This window comes from Erinaceus europaeus, chromosome 20 (genome assembly GCF_950295315.1).
Source record: "Erinaceus europaeus chromosome 20, mEriEur2.1, whole genome shotgun sequence".
Lineage (NCBI taxonomy): Eukaryota > Metazoa > Chordata > Mammalia > Eulipotyphla > Erinaceidae > Erinaceus > Erinaceus europaeus.
This window is the reverse complement of record NC_080181.1, coordinates 1,635,206-1,654,627: the sequence shown is the minus strand read 5'-3', so window position 1 is coordinate 1,654,627 and position 19,422 is coordinate 1,635,206. Positions and strand designations below refer to the sequence as shown.

Sequence of the window (19,422 nt, the reverse complement as noted above, 5' to 3'; positions counted from 1 at the left end):
TGGCTTCATCATCTCAGCTTTCTGCACAGCCTCCTTCACCAGCGGCTCTTCCCTTCTCTCCCCTGCATGCGGAGCACCCCAGGGTGGGGTCATATCTACACCGGAGAAGCGCAAAAGCAAGGGATTTAGTGCTCTTCTTAGCACATGGGGTCGAACAACGGGGAGCCTTCAGGGAGGGGAGGCTACAGGAAGGAGAGGCTGTCCTGGGGGGGGGGCTGTCCTGGGCAAGGGGAGGCTGTCCTGGGCATGGGGAGGCTGTCCTGGGCAGGGGGAGGCTGTCCTGGGCATGGGGAGGCTGTCCTGGGCAGGGGGAGGCTGTCCTGGGCATGGGGAGGCTGTCCTGGGCAGGGGGAGGCTGTCCTGAGCAGGGGGAGGCTGTCCTGGGCAGGGGGAGGCTGTTCTGGGCAGGGGGAGGCTGTCCTGGGCAGGGGGAGGCTGTTCTGGGCAGGGGGAGGCTGTTCTGGGTAGGGGGAGCAGACTCCAGACCCACTGGGTGCACAGGAGCTGGTGCTGGCCACTTGCTTGTCCTGTGTGGGGGCTGGTCAGACTGGCAGAGATACCCAGCGTGGCCTGCTGGGGTGGGAGTGGCCGTGGCGAGTGTCTGTGGGCTGGACCAGGCACCGTGCCAGCTTCACAGATGGCAGCACAGAGTCAGACACGCCACGTGGCTCCACACAGTTTACCAGGTTAGTCCATGGGAGGAGCTAGAGTTTCTCCCAAAGGTGCTTTCCCACAGACCTGTGAGGTGAACCACAGGGTGCTTACTGGGTAGGGTGCATGCCCTGTCCTGCTGGGGGCCCCACACTGAAGTCCTGGCCCCACATGGGAGCACCATGGCACTAGGGGAGACTCCACAGAGTGTGGGTTTGTGCAGTGGTAGAGCTTTCTCTGTCTTCCTGTCTCTATCTGAAATGAAAAGAAGAAGGATAATAAAAGCTCACACACACACATACACAATCCTATTGCCCTAATAAGAGGTACCGCAAGACCCAGCTGCCCAATGACAGATGAGTTTCCAAGAAAGCTGTCATCTAGACACACAAAGGGATACTGAGCAACCGTAAGAAACAAAGGACTCTTTTGCCGCATCTTGGGTGGACCTTGAAAAAAATCATGCTACAGCTTAAGGATCCTGGTTTGAGCCCCCGGTTCCCCACCTGCAGGGGAGTCGCCTCACAGGCGGGGAAGCAGGTCTGCAGGTGTCTGTCTTTCTCTCCCCTTCTCTGTCTCCCCCTCCTCTCTCTGTTTCTCTCTGTCTTGTCCAACAACAATAACATCAGTAACAACAACTACTACAACAGTAAAAAAAACAAGGGCAACAAAAGGGAAAATTAATTAATTAATTAATTTTAAAAAATCATGCTAAGTGAGATAAGCCAGAAAGAGAATGACAAAATACTGGACGATTTCACTGGCCTGTGGTACTTAGGAAGCAGGACAAGAAAAGGGAACCATGGAGGGAGGGTCTGTCAGCAAAGCCAGGGACTCTAGACGGCAAGGGGGTCGGGGGAAGAAGGCGCCAGTTGGTGGGACAGACTGGGCCCGATCACCCATCAAGAGAAGAAACTGCTTATAACCACTGACTTGCAGATCATTGCTTCCCCAATGAAGTGATTTGAAAAGAAAAAGGAAGAGGAGGAGAGACTGAGGGACCCTTTCCGGAGGCCAAAAGACCCTTCTCAGAGGCTAGGGGATCAGTCGCAGACGGTGAGGGACAATTCTCAGAGACTGAGGGACCCTTCTCAGAGGCTAGGGGATCAGTCGCAGACGGTGAGGGACAATTCTCAGAGCCTGAGGGACCCTTCTCAGAGGCTAGGGGATCAGTCGCAGACTGTTGTTAAAATTTTCAGAGGCTCTGGCCGGGCTTGCTTCACGGCGGGTAACAGAGACGCGGAGACAACGGCTGGGCAGGGCAGCTGTATTTCTTTATTCAGGAACAACGATTCACAAACTAATCACCAAACAGAACTCTGCTGTCTCTTTGCAGCGGCGCAAGCACTCTCTCTTACTCTGGAACTCAGGAACCCTCTCCCTTACTCTCGAACTCAGAAACTCTCGCACTCTCGCACTCTCGAACTCCGGAACTCAGGAACTCTGTCACTGGGGAACTCAGGAACTCTCGGACTCCGGAACCCTCTCCCAGGGTCCCTTGGGGCGGGGCCAAGCAGGCCCGCGAAATTAACAGGACTCATCCAATTCTCTTGGAGGGGGAGGGCTAGAACAAGCCAATGTAAAGCAGACGGTGAGGGACAATTCTCAGAGGCTGAGGGACCCTTCTCAAAGACTAAGGGACCCTTCTCAGAGCCTGAGTGACCTTCTCAGAGGCTGAGGGACCCTTCTCAGAGACTAAGGGACCCTTCTCAGAGCCTGAGTGACTCTTCTCAGAGGCTGAGGGACCCTTCTCAGAGCCTGAGTGACCTTCTCAGAGACTAAGGGACCTTTCTCAGAGACTGAGGGACCGTTCTCAGAGGCTGAGGGACCCTTCTCAGAGACTAAGGGACCCTTCTCAGAGCCTAAGTGATCTTCTCAGAGGCTGAGGGACCCTTCTCAGAGCCTGAGTGACCTTCTCAGAGGGTGAGGGACCCTTCTCAGAGCCTGAGTGACCTTTCTCAGTATCTGAGGGACCCTTTCTTAGAGGCCGAGTGACACTTCTCAAAGGCCAGAGGTCCATTCTCAGAGGCTTAGGGACCCTTCTAAGAAGTAGACAGACCTTTCTTCATGGCCAAGGTACCTTTTCGGAGGACCTTTTTTAGAAAATGAGGGACCCTTCATGAAGGCTGAGTGAGGGGCCCTTCTCTGAGGCTGAGGGACCCTTTGGGGTCCCTGCAAAGGGTCCTTGAGCCTCTGGGAAGGGTCTTTTGGCCTCTGAGGAAGGTCCCTGAGCCTCTGAGAAGGGTCACTTGGGCTCTGAGAAGCATTTCTCAACCTCTGAGAAGGGTCCCTCAGCCTCTAAGAAAGGTCCCTCAGCCTCTGAGAAGGGTCTCTCAGCTTCTGAGAATAGACCCCTGGCCTTTGAGAAGGGTCTCTCAGCCTCTGAGAATGGTCCTTTGGCCTCTGAGAAGGGTTCCTCGGCCTCTGAGAAGGGTCAGTGAGCATCTGAGAAAAGTCTTTCAGCCTCTGAGAAGGGTCCCACAGGCTCTTAGAAGGGTCCCTCAGCCTCTGAGAAGGGTCAGTCAGCATCTGAGAAAAGTCCTTCAGCCCCTGAGAAGGGTCCCTCAGTCTCTGAAAAAGGTACCTTGGCCTCCAAAAAGGGTCCCTCAGCCTCTGAGAAGGTCACTCAGCCTCTGAGAAGGGTCAGTCAGCATCTGAGAAAAGTCCTTCAGCCTCTAAGAAGGGTCCCACAGGCTCTGAGAAGGGTCCCTCAGCCTCTGAGACAGTTCTCTCAGCCTCTGAAAAAGGTACCTTGGCCTCTGAAAAGGGTCCCTCAGCCTCTGAGAAGCTCACTCAGCCTCTGAAAATTGTTCCTCAACCTCTGCTACTGATCCCTTAGCCTCTGAGAAGGGTCTCTCAACCTCTAATAAAGGTCTCTCAGTCTCTGAGAAAAGTGCCTCAGCCTCTGAGAAAGGTTCCTCAGCCTCAAAGAAGCATCATTTGGCCTCTAAGATGGGTCCCTCAGCTACTGAAAAAGGTCTGTCAGCCTCTGGCAATGCTCAGCCTCTGAGAAGAGTCTTTTTTTTCCTTTATTTTTTAATTTTATTTATTCCCTTTTGTTGCCCTTGTTGTTTTATTGTTGTTGTTATTGATGCCATTGTTGTTGGATAGGACAAAGAGAAATGGAGAGAGGAGGGGAAGACAGAGGGAGAGAGAAAGATAGACACCTGCAGACCTGCTTCACCACCAGAAGCAGGTCTGCAAATGTCTTTCTCTTCCGCTCTGTCTTCCCCTCCTCTCTCCATTTCTCTGTGTCCTATGTAACAATGACAACATCACTAACAACAACAATAATAACTGCAACAGTAATAAAAACAAGGGCAACAAAAGGGAAAATAAATAAATATTAAAAAATCTTAAAAAAGGAAACACTGACAAGACCATAGGATAAGAGGGGTATAACTCCACAGATTTCCCACCACCAAGAACTCTGTATTCCTCCCCTCCCCTGATAGCTTTCCCATTCTCTATCCCTCTGGGAGTATGGACCCAGGGTCATTGTGGGATGCAGAAGGTGGAAGGTCTGGCTTCTGTCATTGCTTCCCCGCTGAACATGGGTGTTGACGGGTCGATCCATACTCCCAGCCTGTCTCTCTCTTTCCCTAGTGGGGCAGGGCTCTGGGGAAGCAGAGCTCCAGGACACATTGGTGGGGTTGTCTGTCCAGGGAAGTCTGGTTGGCATCCTGGTAGCATCTGAAACCTGGTGGTTGAAAGGAGTTAACATATAAAGCCAAACAAAATGTTGACCAATCATGGACCTAATGAGAAGAGTCAGCCTCTGAGAAACGTCCCTTGACCTCCAAGAAGTGTTGCTTGGTCTCTAGAAAGGTTCCTTCAGCCACTGAGAAAGGTCACTCAGCCTCTCAGAATTGTCCCTTACCCTCTGTGACCTATCCCCCAAACTCTGACAACGGTACTTCAGCCTCTGAGAAGGATCCCTTGGCCTCTTAGAAATGTCCCTTGGCTTCTGAAAAGGGTCCCTCAACCACTGAGAAAGGTTGCTTAGCCTCTGAGAATTGTTCCTCACCCTTTACAAGCGGTCCCTTAGCCTCTGAGAAGGGTCCCTCAGCCTCCAAGAAGGGTCCCTTGTCCTCTGAGGAAGGTATCTCCAGGACCTCTGAAAGGGGACCATCAGCCTCTGAGAAAGGTCCCTCAGCCTCTAAGAATTGTACCTCACCCTCTGTGACCTGTCCCTCTGTGACCTGTCCCTCAGCTTCTGAGAAAGTTTCTTCAGCCTTGAAAAGGGTCCCTCAGCCTCCAATAAGGGCCCCTTGCCTCCAAGAATTGTCCCTCAACTTCTGTAGTTCATCCCTCAGCCTCTGAGAAGTGTCCCTCAGCCTCAGAGAAAGCTCACTCAGCCTCAGAATTGTTCCTCACCCTCAGCAACCAGTCCCTTAGTCTGTGAGAGTGGTCCCGAGGCCTCTACTCCTTGGGCTCCAGAAAGAGTCCCTCAGCCTCTGAGAAGGGTTTTCTGCTCAGATTACTTGTGTTTTTTGTGTTCAGTTTGGCCAAGTGTCTGCTCACCCAACAGTCCCTGGGGGGATGATGAAATAGAGACACCTTGCTGAAGTCAAATTTTTTCCACCTGAGATTGCTTTTCCCAAGTCCTTAATTGTTTCTAATTTTTATTTGGTACAAAAACATGGCATGAGTCACTATTACATCATTGATTTAAAAAATGAAAATTAGAAACACCCTCGAATAAAGGGACACAAATGAACTGTTCCATCTGTACTGCAAGATGGTATTCTCTAGCGGAAATTAGCATGCTTGCAAAACCCTTTTTAGTAGGAAATGAGTAAACACGGTCATAGAATTAAAAAATCAGAAAGCAGATGTTAAGTACTAACATAGGATGTGAGGATCCCGGTTCAAGCCCCTGGCTCCTCACTTGCAGGGGAGTCGCTTCACAGGCGGTGAAGCAGGTCTGCAGGTGTCTATCTTTCTCTCCCCCTCTCTGTCTTCCCCTCCTCTCTCCATTTCTCTCTGTCCTATCCAACAACAATGACATCAACAACAATAATAACTACAACAAAGCCAACAAAACTGGGGGAAAATGGCCTCCAGGAGCAGTGGATTCATAGTGCAGGCACTGGGCCCCAGCAATAGCCCAGAAGGCAAAAAAGAAAGAAAGAAAGAAGAAAGGAGAAAGAAAAAAAAGAAAAGAAAAGAAAGGAGGGAGTCAGGTGGTAGTGCAGCAGGTTAAGTCCACATGGCGCAAAGCACAAGGACCGGTGTAAGAATCCTGACTCAAGCCCCCGGCTCCCCACCTGCAGGGGAGTCGCTTCACAGGCGGTGAAGCAGGTCTGCAGGTGTCTGTCTTTCTCTCCTCCTCTCTGTCTTCCCCTCCTCTCTCCATTTCTCTCTGTCCTATCTGACAACAACGACATCAACAACAACAAGGACAACAAAAAGGGTAAATATATATAAAAAAAACTTTAAAAAAGAAAAGGAGAAAAAGAATGACAGGAAGAAAGAAAAAGGAATAAAGGAAAGAAAGAAAGAAAAAGAAAGAAAGAAAGAAAGAAAGAAAAAAGAAAAAAGAAAAGAAAAGAAAAGAAAAAAGAAGTGGCCATGGGGAGCATGAAATGGGACGCCATGGGCCGGGTGGTGGCGCAGCAGGTTAAGTGCACATAGTATGAAGCGCAAGGACCCATGCAAGGATCTTGATTTGAGCCCCCAGCTCCCCACCTGCAGGGTGTCGCTTCAAAAGCAGTGAAGCAGGTCTGCAGGTGTCTTTCTCCTTCTCTCTCATTCAGAGATGTTGTTTTCGCCGGGCTATGTCGTTTTTGCCGGGCTGGCTTCACGGGCACGGGCGGGTAACAGACGACCAGGGACTCATGGTTGAGCTGTAGGCAGTATCTCTTTATTCATGCAGGATGCAGCACAATCTAAGACGAGCTAAGCTAAACTCAAGTACCCTAAAACTCACAATGCTGTCTTTATATATACTTGCCAAGTAGGGTGGAAACAGGATGTGACATAGAGAGGGTGGAGAGAAAATCAGAGTGTGACAAGGAGGGGGTAGAGCAGGTGAGAATCCTATCACTGAACCACCAATGCCCTGGAGGGAGGGTGGTGCTTGTTAAGAGTGGTTATGTAAATAGAATGAAGTGGTTATGTAAATAGAATAGTGTTAAGCAGGGGGGATTTAAACCAAATGAAACAGAAGGGGTCTCATGCATACTAACACAGAGATAGGTGTCTCTCTGTCTTCCCCTGCTCTCTCAATTTCTCTCTGTCCTATTCAACAACAACAATAACAGTAACAACAACAATGGAAAAATATGGCCACCAGGAGCAGTGAATTTGTAATACAGGCCCTGAGCCCCAACCATAACCCTGGAGGCAAAAAAAAAAAAAAAAAAAAAGACAGCACACCTCTTATTTAGGAGCAGTTCCAGACATAGGTAATACACTGCAAGGTAGAAGGTAGAAGCGGTTTCCTAAGAGAAAAGCCTTAGCTTACTCCTGGGTCAAGGCTCATGTTCTCAGGGGAAAGAAGGACCCTGCATCAGAGCAGAGACCAGACTAGGACAGAGAGAAATGGAGAGAGGAGGGGAAGACAGAGAGGGGCAGAGAAAGACTGACACCTGCAGACCTGCTTCACCACCTGTGAAGCGACTCCCCTGCAGGTGGGGAGCCGGAGGCTGGAACCCGGATCCTTACGCCGGTCCTTGCGCTTTGTGCCACCTGCGCTTAACCCGCTGCGCTACCGCCCGACTCCCGTGGACTTTCCTTCATTCTGACCTTGGCCGTGAGCAGGAAGTAAGACAAGGCAAGGCCCAAGCTGCTTTTGTACTCCATGAGCCTCAGAGTTTTCACCAGGGGAGAAGGAGAGCCTGGGACTGGGAGGCTGTCTGTCCTACGCCTCGGGGCTCCCAGGATGCTCTGCTGGCCTGAGTGCAAATAGCTCCCACTCTGGTCAGCACCCACGGGCTTCTGCTCAGGAGCCTTGACCATCTGCTCCCTGGCCATGAGTCTCCAATCTGCCTCTCACAAGCCACGAGGATACTTCTTAAGTCTCCAAGTCCACAATTCTTTTTCTAATGTTGGACTCCGATATTTCTAGAGCAGGGAGAGGTTTTGTTCTTATCTTACTCTCTAGCATGAAACTCAGCACAAGATCATCTCCGTCTCAAGATAACCAACCCGACAAAGCTGGACACATGCTAGTGACCCTGAGTCACCCCCCACCCCAGATCCCCCAGTGACTGTGTGATGCAAAGGGTGGCCACGGCCCAGCACCGCTCTCTCCTTCCCCACTCATTCACCCCCACCCCGGCCCACAATGCTGCCGGGAATCCCACCCAGGGCACAGTCCAGGCTGTGGCACCGAGGGGGAAAGCTGGGTCATGGATCCGACAGCTCCAACCTTTCATTCACATTCAGGAGAAAAGCCCTCACTCTCATGTCTCTTGCCATAGTTTCTCTGGATGTGGGCATGTGTGGCAGCTGAGGTGGCATGGAGAGTGAGGTGAGGGGGCAGCAGGGGGCTGGAAGGCAGTCACACTGCATCTTCAGTGGCATGCCTCTACCCTTAGCTGAGCACCTCTCCGAGGCCCCACTGCCACCCATCTGCCCCGTCTGGTGCCTCCCAACCCGCCGGGTGGTGGTGTCCAGCCCCGGCCCCTCCCTAGAGCCCCAGTGTGGCAGGGGCACACCCGCCTGCCTTCTGTGCAGAGTCGAGGGCAAGAGCACCCAGCCAGGCAGGTTCTGGAGCGCCTGCCCTCCCTCCCGCCTGCTGCCCGCCTGCTGCCTGAGAGGCCAGAGCGTGCCTGGGCAGAGCTGGCAGCCGGGGAGCACTTGCTGCTCTTTTCACCCCTGTGCACCGGGCATGAAGTTACCTTCCTTCTCCTCCCCCGGGTGCCCCGCCATCACTGCTAGCACTTGGTGTTTTCACCCAGCCAAGACCTTCTCCCAGGTAGGGGGGCTCTCCGTGGGGTTTCTCCTGGACTTGCGAGGGCTGAGCCAGGTGGGGGTAAGGGGTAGCTGTTCCCACAGCCCATCCACCTGGGGGCTGGGCGACAGGACCTCAAAGCCGGGGTTGGGCTCAGTGGCGAGCAGGCAGGCAGGCAGGCGAGGGGCATTCCAAGCTTGGGACCCCACCCGCTCCCTTCCCCAGGACTCAGGGTGGAGCCCCCCAGGTCTTCACAGGAAGGAAAGCACAGTGTTAGAGCCTCATGGCCAGCTATCTCCATGCCCGGGGGGGGGGGGGGGGGGGCCGGGAACCGGAGAGGCCGCCCTGTCCTGGCTGGCAGAGGCAGCTGTGGCAGGCAGGGCGCCAGCACTCCATGCCTGCCCCCGCGAGTCTGGGCAGATAGGCATGAATGCACGTGTGAGAGCAAGCTCGGGCAGCCCCATTCCCTGGCCCTCCCTGCAAGCCCTGCCCACAGACTCACTGGGCGAAGGCTCAGAGACACCTGGAGCCACCCAGGGGAGAGGTACGGGCGGGCGCAGCTGAGAGCACAGCACTAGAATAGCACCCAGCTGGGCCCCAAGGGAGCTAAAAGCAGGTGCTCTGCTCTCAGTGCTCCCCGGTTTCAGCCACGCCATCTCATGGGAAATGCCCACAGCATGCTGACCTGAAGCCTGTCCCTGTGTGTCCCCAGCTGAGCGGGGCCCCTGGAGTTTCACGACAGATTTGGAGTTGCAGGCACCCTGCCCTCCCCCCGTCACCAGGCGGGCATCTGTATGTTCTGCTTGAAAGCATGATGGGATGTTCCTTCTGACCCCTGAGGCCCTGAAGACAGTTCAGGCAGAGTGAGAGCCAGGGGGAGGGGTCAGGAGGAGGTGTCCCTGGCTGAGCGCACACATTGCCGGGCACAAGAACCTGGGTTGGAGATCCACTCCCCACCTGATGGAGGGAATCTTCATGAGTGGCGAAACAGGCCTGCAGGTGTCTGTCTCTCTCCATTTTTATCTCCCTCTCCTCTCTCAACATCTATCCATCCCTCAAAGAAGAAAAAAGAAGGAAAAAATTAGATCACTGGGAATTAGGGCAGGGGGTACATAGCATAATGGTTATGCAAAGATTCTCTCATGTCTGAGGCTTCAAAGTCTCAGGTTCAATCCCTATGCCATCATAAATCAAAGCTGATTAGTGTTCTGGTTAAAAAACAAAACAAAACGGGGCCAGGTGGTAGTGCAGCGGGTTAAGCACACATGACACCAACCGCAAAGACAGGCATAAGAATCCCGGTTCGAGCCCCCGGCTCCCCACCTGCAGGGGAGTCACTTCACAGGCGGTGAAGCAGGTCTGCAGTGTCTGTCTTTCTCTCCCCCTCTCTGTCTTCCCCTCCTCTCTCCATTTCTCTCTGTCCTAACCAACACCAATGACAGCAATAATAACAACAACAATAACGATAAACAACAAGGGCAAAAAAATGGGAAAAACTGACCTCCGGGAGCAGTGGATTTGTAGTGCAGGCACCAAGCCCCAGCGATAATCCTGGAGGCAAAAAAAAAAAAAAAGCAAAAAACAAAAACCACTGGGAATGGTTGATTTGCCATGTAGGCACTGAGCCCTAGGAAAACCCTGGTGGACATTTTTTAAAAATCAATAAAACATGTAGAGATTGTTTAAAAAGAGCCAGAGTGAAATCCTGATGTCCCTGGAAGGCATTCAGAAGTCCGAATAAGGACGCGTCTTCTTCCAGGTCCCCGCAAGCCCCCCACCCCCACGTCTGGGCCTGGGCCTGAGCCTGCCTCGGCCAGCCTGCACCCTCAGCAACACTGCACCCCTGCTCAGTCTCCACAGTGTCCGTCCTCGCTCTGCCGTCTGCCTGTCCTCTGCCCTCCGTGGGCTGCTGTGCTAGCCCTCTCCCCTCACCCTGTGCTCTCTAGCTGTACTGACATGTTTAAAGGATGAAGCTGATCATGCCACCCCATTCACTTAAATGCTTCAAAGCAGACAGCCACATGCCAAGCTATCAAAGGCCCAGAGTATTTGCAGCCTCCCAGGAAGCACCCCCACCCGGCCCCAGCTGGGCCTTCCCGGTGGCCCTGGCGGGCTGCTCTGGCAGCTCTAGCCAACCTGTGGCTCCAGCCTCATGCCTCCCCCTGGTGACCACAGCTGACCCTCCCTCCACATGTCCTGTGACATGGCTGTGCATCCCCACAGACCTCCCTGTCCTTTGTCACACTCTGCTGTCATTGTCACCTCAGTTTAAATCCTTGATTGCAGGGGTTCACTTATTTGTGCATGGCTGTCAAAGTAAGCAGGCAGCATGTGGGTGGATGGAAGGAGGGAAGGAAGGAAGAGAGGGAAGAAGGAAGAAAGGAAGGAGTGGGTGAGTGCTGGCGTTTAGCACAAGCTTTCTCAGCTTCAAGTGTCCCCCTAGAAAGCAGACTTGCAGGAGTCGGGCAGTAGCACAGCAGGTTAAGCGCACATGGCGCAAAGCGCAAGAAACCTGGTTCGAGCCCCGGCTCCCCACCTGCAGGGGAGTCACTTCACAGGCGGTGAAGCAGGTCTGCAGGTGTCTGTCTTTCTCTCCCCCTCTCTGTCATTCCCCTCCTCTCTCCATTTCTCTCTGTCCTATCCAACAACAATGACAACAATAATAACTACAACAATAAAACAAGGGCAACAAAAGGGAATAAATACATAAATAAATATTTTTAAAAAACAAGGGTAACAAAAAGGAAAATAAATAAAATACAAAAAGAAAGAAGGAAAGAAAAGAAAGAAAGAAAGAGAGAGAGAGAAAGAAAAAGAAAGAAAAAAGAAAGAAAGGAAAGCAGAGAGAGAAAGAGAGAGAAAGAAAGAAAGAAAGAAAGTAAGAAAGAAAGAAAGAAAGAAAGAAAGAAAGAAAGAAAGAAAGAAAGAAAGAAAGAAAGAAAGGAAAGCAGACTTGCCACCCCCGCCACCTCCCCTGCTTTCTGGCAGTCTCTCTGCCTAGAAGCCACACCTGCCTGGCCTTCTCCAGGCCCCCTCGCCCAGTCTGACTGGCTGCAACCCTCCCACTCTGCTAGCCCCTGCCTCCGCCCAGCTGCAGGTAGAGCTCCATGCCTGCTTGTCACGGAGACACCTGCCCCCCCAACAACTCTGGGGTTACTGCTGGAGGTGACACCTGCCCCCTCCCCGTAGCTCTGGGGTCACTGCTGGCAGTTGGGGCTTGCTGTGGGAATCCCAGTCCAGAGAACCCTGGCCACACCCTGACTGCCTTAGCGCCTCAGGACTTCTCCACCTGCACCCCACACACACACACCACCCCAGGAGTTTTCAGCTCCTGGAGGAGACAGAGCAGTGCGCTAGGTCAGCCTCTGTGGCCTCCGGAGACACCAAGGCCCCGCAGAGAGCAGACACTGCAGCTTGGGGCAGCCCTGGGCTCCTCCCTTGCCCTGAGTGTGACCACACACCGGCGCCCTGGGATGCCCGCGGCACCAGGAATACTCCTGTTCAGCCGTTCACTGAGGACACAAAATGCTGACTTTCACCAACAACCGTCGGCACTGCTGGGCTGTCCCAGCTCTGTGCGTCTCCTGCTTTTTGGTTCAAAGCAGCTATTAAATATCAGCCATGTATCCAGAGTCCCAGTAATCCACAGCTCTGGTGTCCAACTCTACAGACAACTGAACCCTCTGGCACTATTTCTTATTCTTTTTTTTCTGATTTTATTTTACTATGGTACGATTAACAAAAAAAATCATAAAACATTTAAAGTACATCACAACTATCATATATATATATATATATATATATATATATATATATATATACATTATTGTTCATCTAGGTACCAGATCCATCATCTCACATTTTTATCTTTTTTAAAATGTAATTTTTATTTATTTCCTATGATGTGATGTTACAGGAAAGAGAGAGAGAGAGAGAAAGAGAGAACTAGAGTTTAGTGCATGTGGCACTAGGAATGGAACCAGGAGACTCAGGCCTGTAAGTCCTGCACTTTGTCACTGGGTTATCTCTCCAGCAGTATTTTTTTTGTTTTTTATTTTTATGAGAAAATTTAAGCTCCACTTTCTTTTCTTTTCTTTTTCTTTTCTTTTTTTTTTTTTTTTTTTGCATCCAGGGTTATTGCTGGCTTGCCTGCACTATATGAATCCACTGCTCCTGGTGGCCATTTTTTCTTCCCATTTTTGTCGTTGTTGGATAGGACAGAGAGAAGTGGAGACAGGAGGGAAGACAGAGAGGGGGAGAGAAAGACAGACGCCTGCAGACCTGCTTCACCGCCTGTGAAGCGACTCCCCCCCCCCCCGCAGGTGGGGAGCCGGGGGCTCGAACCAGGATCCTTCTGCACTTTGTACTATATGTATTTAACTTGGTGTGCTACTGCCCAGCCCTGTGAGTTTTCTTTTCTTTTCTTTCCTTCCTTCCTTCCTTCTTTCCTTCCTTTTTTATTATCTTTATTTATTTATTGGATAGAGACAGCCAGAAATCGAGAGGGGAGGGAATGATAGAGAGGAAGAGAGATAAATAGATATCTGCAGCCCTGCTTCACCACTTGCTAAGCTTTCCCTCTTCCGGTGGAGAATGGGGGCTCGAACCCAGGTCCTTGCATTGTAATGCATGAACTCAACCAGGTGTGCCATCAACTTACCCCTAGGTTTTCTTTTTAAAGACTTGTTGTGTGGTCTGGGAGGTGGTGGCAGTGGATAAAGCACTGGATTCTCAACCATGAGGTCTTGAGTTCAATCCCTGGCAGCACATATACCAGAGTGATGTCTGGTTCTTTCTCTCTCTGCCTATCTTTCTCATGAATAAATAAATTCTTTAAAAAAAAACAAGTCTTTTTTTTTTAAATTTTTTTAAATATTTGTTTTATTTATTTATTCCCTTTTGTTGCCCTTGTTGTTTTTTATTGTTGTAGTTATTATTGTTATAGTATTATTTTATTGTTGTTGTTGTTGGATAGGACAGAGAGAAATGGAGAGAGGAGGGGAAGACAGAGAGGAGGAGAGAAAGACAGACACCTGCAGACCTGCTTCACCGCCTGTGAAGCGACTCCCCTGCAGGTGGGGTTCAAACCGGGATCCTTATGCCGGTCCTTGTGCTTTGCGCCACCTGCGCTTAACCCGCTGTGCTACAGCCCGACTCCCAAAACAAGTCTTTTTTAAAAAAATATTTTTTGTTTATATTTTATGGAGGAGAATTGCCAAACACTGCTTAGCTCTGGCATCAGATGGGGCCAGGGGTTGGGCTTCGGGTGTGCAAGTCCTGGGCACTCACAGGCTGAGCTATCTTCCTGGCCCTGAAGGGTGGTTTCCAAAGCGGATCCTCCATTCATCATGGCCCAGTGGCCTCAACACTCATCCACGCCCCCAGGAAACAGATGTGTAAAATGACAACTTCCAATCACTGCTCAGCCATGACGATTCCTGGGGCTCTAACTGCAGGACTCCAGTCCCGAGGGTCTCTCAGTGGCTCACAGAACCCTGCTCATATAAAAACCCTCATGCAGCACCTCCTCAAACATTTGCACAAAGACTAACCTCAGGAAGAAGAAGCCAGAGAGAACAGAAAACAATGCAACAGTGGGAACCAGAAGTGAGGAAGCAAACACTCCCCCGAGAAACACCTGCAGTTCACAGTGGTCATGTGTGGACAAGCACAGTGGGACAACTTTCACAACTGCTGAAAACTTAGTATGTTTTGTTTTATAAGACTGTTTTAAGATCTTATTTATTATATTTATACATGAGAAATGATAGGGAAGAGAGAAAGAACCTGACATCACTCTGGTACATGTGCTGCTGGGGCTTGAACTCAGGACCTCATGCTTGAGATCCCCATGCCATATCTACTACTTCACTTCCTGGACCACAACTTAGTATGTTTTTGAGAAGCACTACTTTTTCAGAATTTAAAAACACACACAAACACACACACACTCTTTTATGACAGTATTATTCTCCAAAGTCAAGGTGTGAAGATAACCTTAAATGTCCCATCAACAAAAAAATGAAAAGAGAAAATGTGTGAAATGTATATTTCAACGTGTAGAATAAATATCACCAAAAAAAGAAGGAAGCCTAACATTTGTAACTATTGGGTGGCCGTGGAGGGCATTGTGCTAAGTAAAAGAAGCTGGAAAGAGAAGAACAAGTAGTCCGTGGTACAATTACAAATGAAATGGGGGAAGGCAGAATCCTAGAAGCAGTAGGCTGCAGTGGGGTTGTTTGGACCCAGTGTGCAAGGACTAGGTTCAAGCCCCCAGTCCCCACCTGCAGGGGAGAGCTTCACAAGTGGGGAAGCAGGGCTGCAGGTGTCTCTCTGTCTCTTCCCCTCTCTGTCTTCCCCTCCTCTCTTGATTTCTCTTTGTCCTATCCAACATCAACAAGGGCAACAAAAGGAAAGGAAAAAATGGCCTCCAAGAGCAGTGGATTCATAGTGCAAGCACCGAGCCCCAGCGATAATCCTGGAGGCAAAAAATAAAACAAAAAAGTGGAGCTCAAATGTTCTCACAAAAAAAAAAAAAAAAAAAAGACTGCTGGAGAGATAATCCAGTGACAGAGTGCTGGACTTGTAAGCCTGAGTCTCCTGGTTCCATTCCTATTGGAAAACTCATTCCAATTTATCACTAGTTTTGTTTTTGTTTTTGTTTTTTTTGCCTCCAGGGTTATTGCTGGGCTCGGTACCTGCACTACAAATCCACTGCTCCTGGAGGCCATTTCCCCCCCATTTTTGTTACCCTTGGTGGTGGTGTTATTTTTGTTATTGCTGCTGTTGTTGGATAGGACAAAGAGAAATCAAGAGAGGAAGGGAAGACAGATGGGAAGAGAAAGACAGACACCTGCAGACCTGCTTCACCGCTTGTGAAGTGACCCCCCTGCAGGTGGGTAGGCCAGAGCTTGAACCAGGATCCTTCAGCCAGTCCTTGCACTTCGCACCATGTGCGCTTAACCTGCCTGGCCCCCCTAAAGTTTTATTTTATCAGTAAATCTACTAGAATCTCTAAGTCACCTCTCATGGTGGTTTTGAATGGCCAGTCTACTACAAATAAATGTTGCTATTTTAAAGCATATAATTAGTACTGCTATTTCATAATCAGTGAAGATACAAGATCCTATTAGATTGTTGGACTAAGCAATGAGCCTGTGTGGCCATGACCAGTGAAGCTGCCTAGTGCAGATGTGTGCTGGGTTCTGCACAGAGAACATGCCCACCGGCAGACTCCCTCAGCCCCTGTGCTTCTGAGGCACAGAAAATGTAGCCCCCCCTGCCTGTCTTCTGAACTCCAGAAGCCCCTGTGATCAGGACCTCTCTGGCGTGGCTTTCAAGAGGAAGCAGAAAATTAGTCTCTGTGGTCCTTCTTGGCCCTGGGATTGTCCCTTAAAATAACATCCTTTGCAAAACTTTTCCTGATATAACAGGAATGAACGCTTATTGTGGAAAACGCAGGAAGTTACACAGAAAATACAAAGCAACCAGTAACTCTAGTACGTTGGTGGCTCCTTCTAAGCTTACATTTGAGAGTCCGGCGGTAGCGCAGCGATTAAGCGCAGGTGGCACAAAGCACAAGGACCAGCATAAGGATCCCGGTTCGAGCCCCTGGCTCCCCACCTGCCGGGGAATCGCTTCACAGTCAGGCAGTGAAGTAGGTCTGCAGGTGTCTGTCTTTCTCTCCCCCTCTCTGTCTTCCCCTCCTCTCTCCATTTCTCTCTGTCCTGTCCAACAACGATGACATCAATAACAACAACAATAATTTACAACAGTAAAACAACAAGGGCAACAAAAAGGGAAAATGAATAAATAAATTTAAAAAAAAAAAAAAAAGCTTACGGGAGTCGGGCTGTAGCGCAGCGGGTTAAGCGCAGGTGGCAAAAAGCACAAGGACCAGCATAAGGATCCCGGTTCAAACCCCAGCTCCCCACCTGCAGGGGAGTCGCTTCACAGGCGGTGAAGCAGGTCTGCAGGTGTCTATCTTTCTCTCCTCCTCTCTGTCTCCCCTCCTCTCTCCATTTCTCTCTGTCCTATCCAACAACAACAACAACAATAATAACTACAACAATAAAACAACAACAAGGGCAACAAAAGGGAATAAATAAAATAAATAAAAATTTTTTAAAAATAAAATAAAATAAAAAAGCTTACGTTTGAGTTTGCGTTTTCCCAGCCTGTTTGCAGGCAGGGAGAGAAGTGTCCCCCTACTGGTCTCTACAGAGCTGAGGCCCTGCTGTATCCTACCCCAGGACCCTGTGGCCCTAGACACGTACACCGTAGACACAGAGAGGCCTCTGACTGCTGCCCCACACGTGTGCCAGCCAGGTGGACAGGGAACCACAGCTGCCTCCTCAGACCAGGCCCCAGCACCAGGGCTGCACCCTGCAGAAACACAATGTGCTCGAAACTCCCTTCTTTCTAGAACTCTCCCTCCACCCCAGGACAGCATCATAGTCATGCATCCCCCTCGCTGAGCCTGCTCTGTTTCAGGAGCCCTCTGAGCTGGACTGCTACACCAGAGCCTGGCTCTGAGCATGGATCTTGGTGACCGATGGCCGTTGGAGGAAGGACCCTGGCTGGCTCATGATGGACTGCTGCACTTCGCTAGAAGCAGAGAGGGTATGGCTGCTTTTCTTTAAGTTACTTATTGGGGGGGGGGGGGCGGTGGTGCACTGCTTACTTAGTACTGTGTTGAGCACACATAGTACTAAGTGCAAGGGGAACCTGGAGACACTCCTTCCCATTAGTGAGGGGCTCACGTACCTTGCCATCCCCTTTGGGGGGTGAGGGACTAACCTGGCACCCTGCAGGGAGAGGCAAGGGGTCCTGAGACCAGCCTGGCAGCAGGACTGGAGAGTGTGGGGTCTGCTATGCAGAGTGGGAGGGAGGCCTGCCTGGAGGCAGCAGGAAGGAAGGAAGGAAGGAAGGAAGGAAGGAAGGAAGGAAGGAAGGAAGGTGAGAGAGGAGGGAGACTGGAAGGAGGGCGGGAGGAGCCTGTGTGCCAGCACTGCTGTGGGTTTCCTTTCATTCAAACCCTCACCAGCAACGCAGCTGAGGAAACGGAGCCCCAGAGGCGAGCACGCTGCAGAGCCCCAACCACTGTCCCCAGGGCCTCTGTCCTCCCGCTGCTCCGCCAGCTCCAGGCAGGCCATGCCCGCCCTCCCCTTCCTGCTGCCTTCCAGACGGGGCTGTTCACAACTGCCCTGCCGTGTGTCCCAGTACACTGCACAAAGGCCTGTCCGTGCTGGGAAGACCACAGGCCAGGTGGCTCTGGGGTTCAGTACAGACCGGAGTACCCGCTTTCCAGCTTTTGCTCTCTGACTGCTCTGGCCGCAGCCAGAGTGAAGCAGTGACTGCAAGGGGAGAGAGCTCCTGCAGCATGCCTGTTTGTGGCCTCTGAAGGAAGCCCTCGCCCCCGGGCCCCCACCCAGGCCCTGGGGTGGGAACGAAGGCCCGGGTGGGTGCTGGCCGCAGGGGCTCACGGCCAGCCCACGCTCTCGGCACAGCCCTCAGGCACAGCCGGCGCTGGGCCCTTCAAGTTCACACGGGCATTTTGTCTGCTTTCGCTCAATAGACCCAGCTGCGGGTAAGCTGGAAACATGTGATTTTCCTCTGCAGGGATCTTTCTCTGTGTGTATTTTTGGAACAGTTCTTTATTCTGATTCATGTCTGTGTATACCTTCCAGTAGCTTCTTGGCCCGACCATAGTTAATTGTTTCTGGTGTGATGCTAAGAGAGAAGCCATTTAAATCCCCAATTCTGGTCACACTTGAGCACAAGAACCCGAGGGGTGGACCTTCCATTTATTTGCTTAATTCGCAGAACCCTGCTTTTTTTTTCCCTCCAGATTTATCCCTGGGGCTCAGTACCAGCACTACAAATTCACTGCTACTGGAGGCCATGTCTCTTTTTTTGCTTCTTTTTAACGGATAGGACAGAGAAGTTGAGAGAGGAGGGGCAGATAGAGAGGAGGAGAGAGGGGCCAGGTGGTGGAGCGTTGTTGAGCACACATGTTACAGTGCACAAGGACTCAGGTTCAAGCCCCTGGTCTCCACCTGCAGGGGGAAAGCTTCATGAGAGGTGAAGCAGGGCTGCAGGTGTCTTTATATTTCTCTCTCTCTACTTCCCCTTCCTCTCAATTTCTGACTGTCTCCATTCAATAAATAAATAAATAAAGATCATTGAAGGGGGGCAGAGAGAAAGACACCTGCAGACATGCTTCACTGATTGTGAAGTAACCCCCCTGCAGGTGGGGAGCCAGGGCCTTGAACCAGGATCCTTGTGGGGTCTTTGCATTTCAAACCATGTGCACTTAACTGAGTGCACTACTGCCCAGCCCCCCCACCCCTGATTTTGTTAGCATCATCTGCTGCACTGGCTTCTGGATTTTTCAGAGAATACTGAGCATTTTTTAAAATATTTATTTATTCCCTTTGTTGCCCTTGTTGTTTTATTGTTGTAGTTATTATTGATGTCATCGTTGTTGGATAGTACAGAGAGAAATGGAGAGAGGAGGGGAAGACAGAGAGGGGGAGAGAAAGACAGACACCTGCAGACCTGCTTCACTGCCTGTGAAGCGACTTCCCTGCAGGTGGGGAGCCGGGGGCTCGAACCGGGATCCTTGCGCTTTGCGCCACGTGCGCTTAACCCGCTGTGCTACCACCTGACTCCCAATACTGAGCATTTTTACCAAGATGAATCCTTGGTTTTCTGTCAGAGTAGCTCTTGGCTTCTACACTTCTGTGAAGGACACTCATTTTTTTTTTTTTAGGTGAGACTGGTGAGCTGTTTACCCCATAGAGTCCATTTTTGCCTTCTAGAAGTCATAGCACATTAAGCATAGTTATCTAAGGCTGGAATTTCATTTC

General features: G+C 50.9%; 1 protein-coding gene across 2 annotated transcripts in view; it reads left to right on the top strand.

Annotated features, from left to right (window-relative positions):
* Positions 1 to 8,436: 8,436 nt before the first annotated feature.
* AMOTL1 (angiomotin like 1) overlaps positions 8,437 to 19,422 on the top strand; it is a 59,035-nt gene continuing 48,049 nt past the window's right edge. Inside the window, exons 1-2 of one of the 2 annotated variants that reach the window (XM_060179655.1) lie at positions 8,437 to 8,575; positions 17,045 to 17,173. In XM_060179655.1, the coding sequence (XP_060035638.1) occupies positions 17,089 to 17,173 (85 nt within the window). In that variant the 5' untranslated portion in view covers positions 8,437 to 8,575; positions 17,045 to 17,088. The remainder of the gene's footprint in view (positions 8,576 to 17,044; positions 17,174 to 19,422) is intronic. The other variant, XM_060179657.1, reaches the window with a different exon arrangement.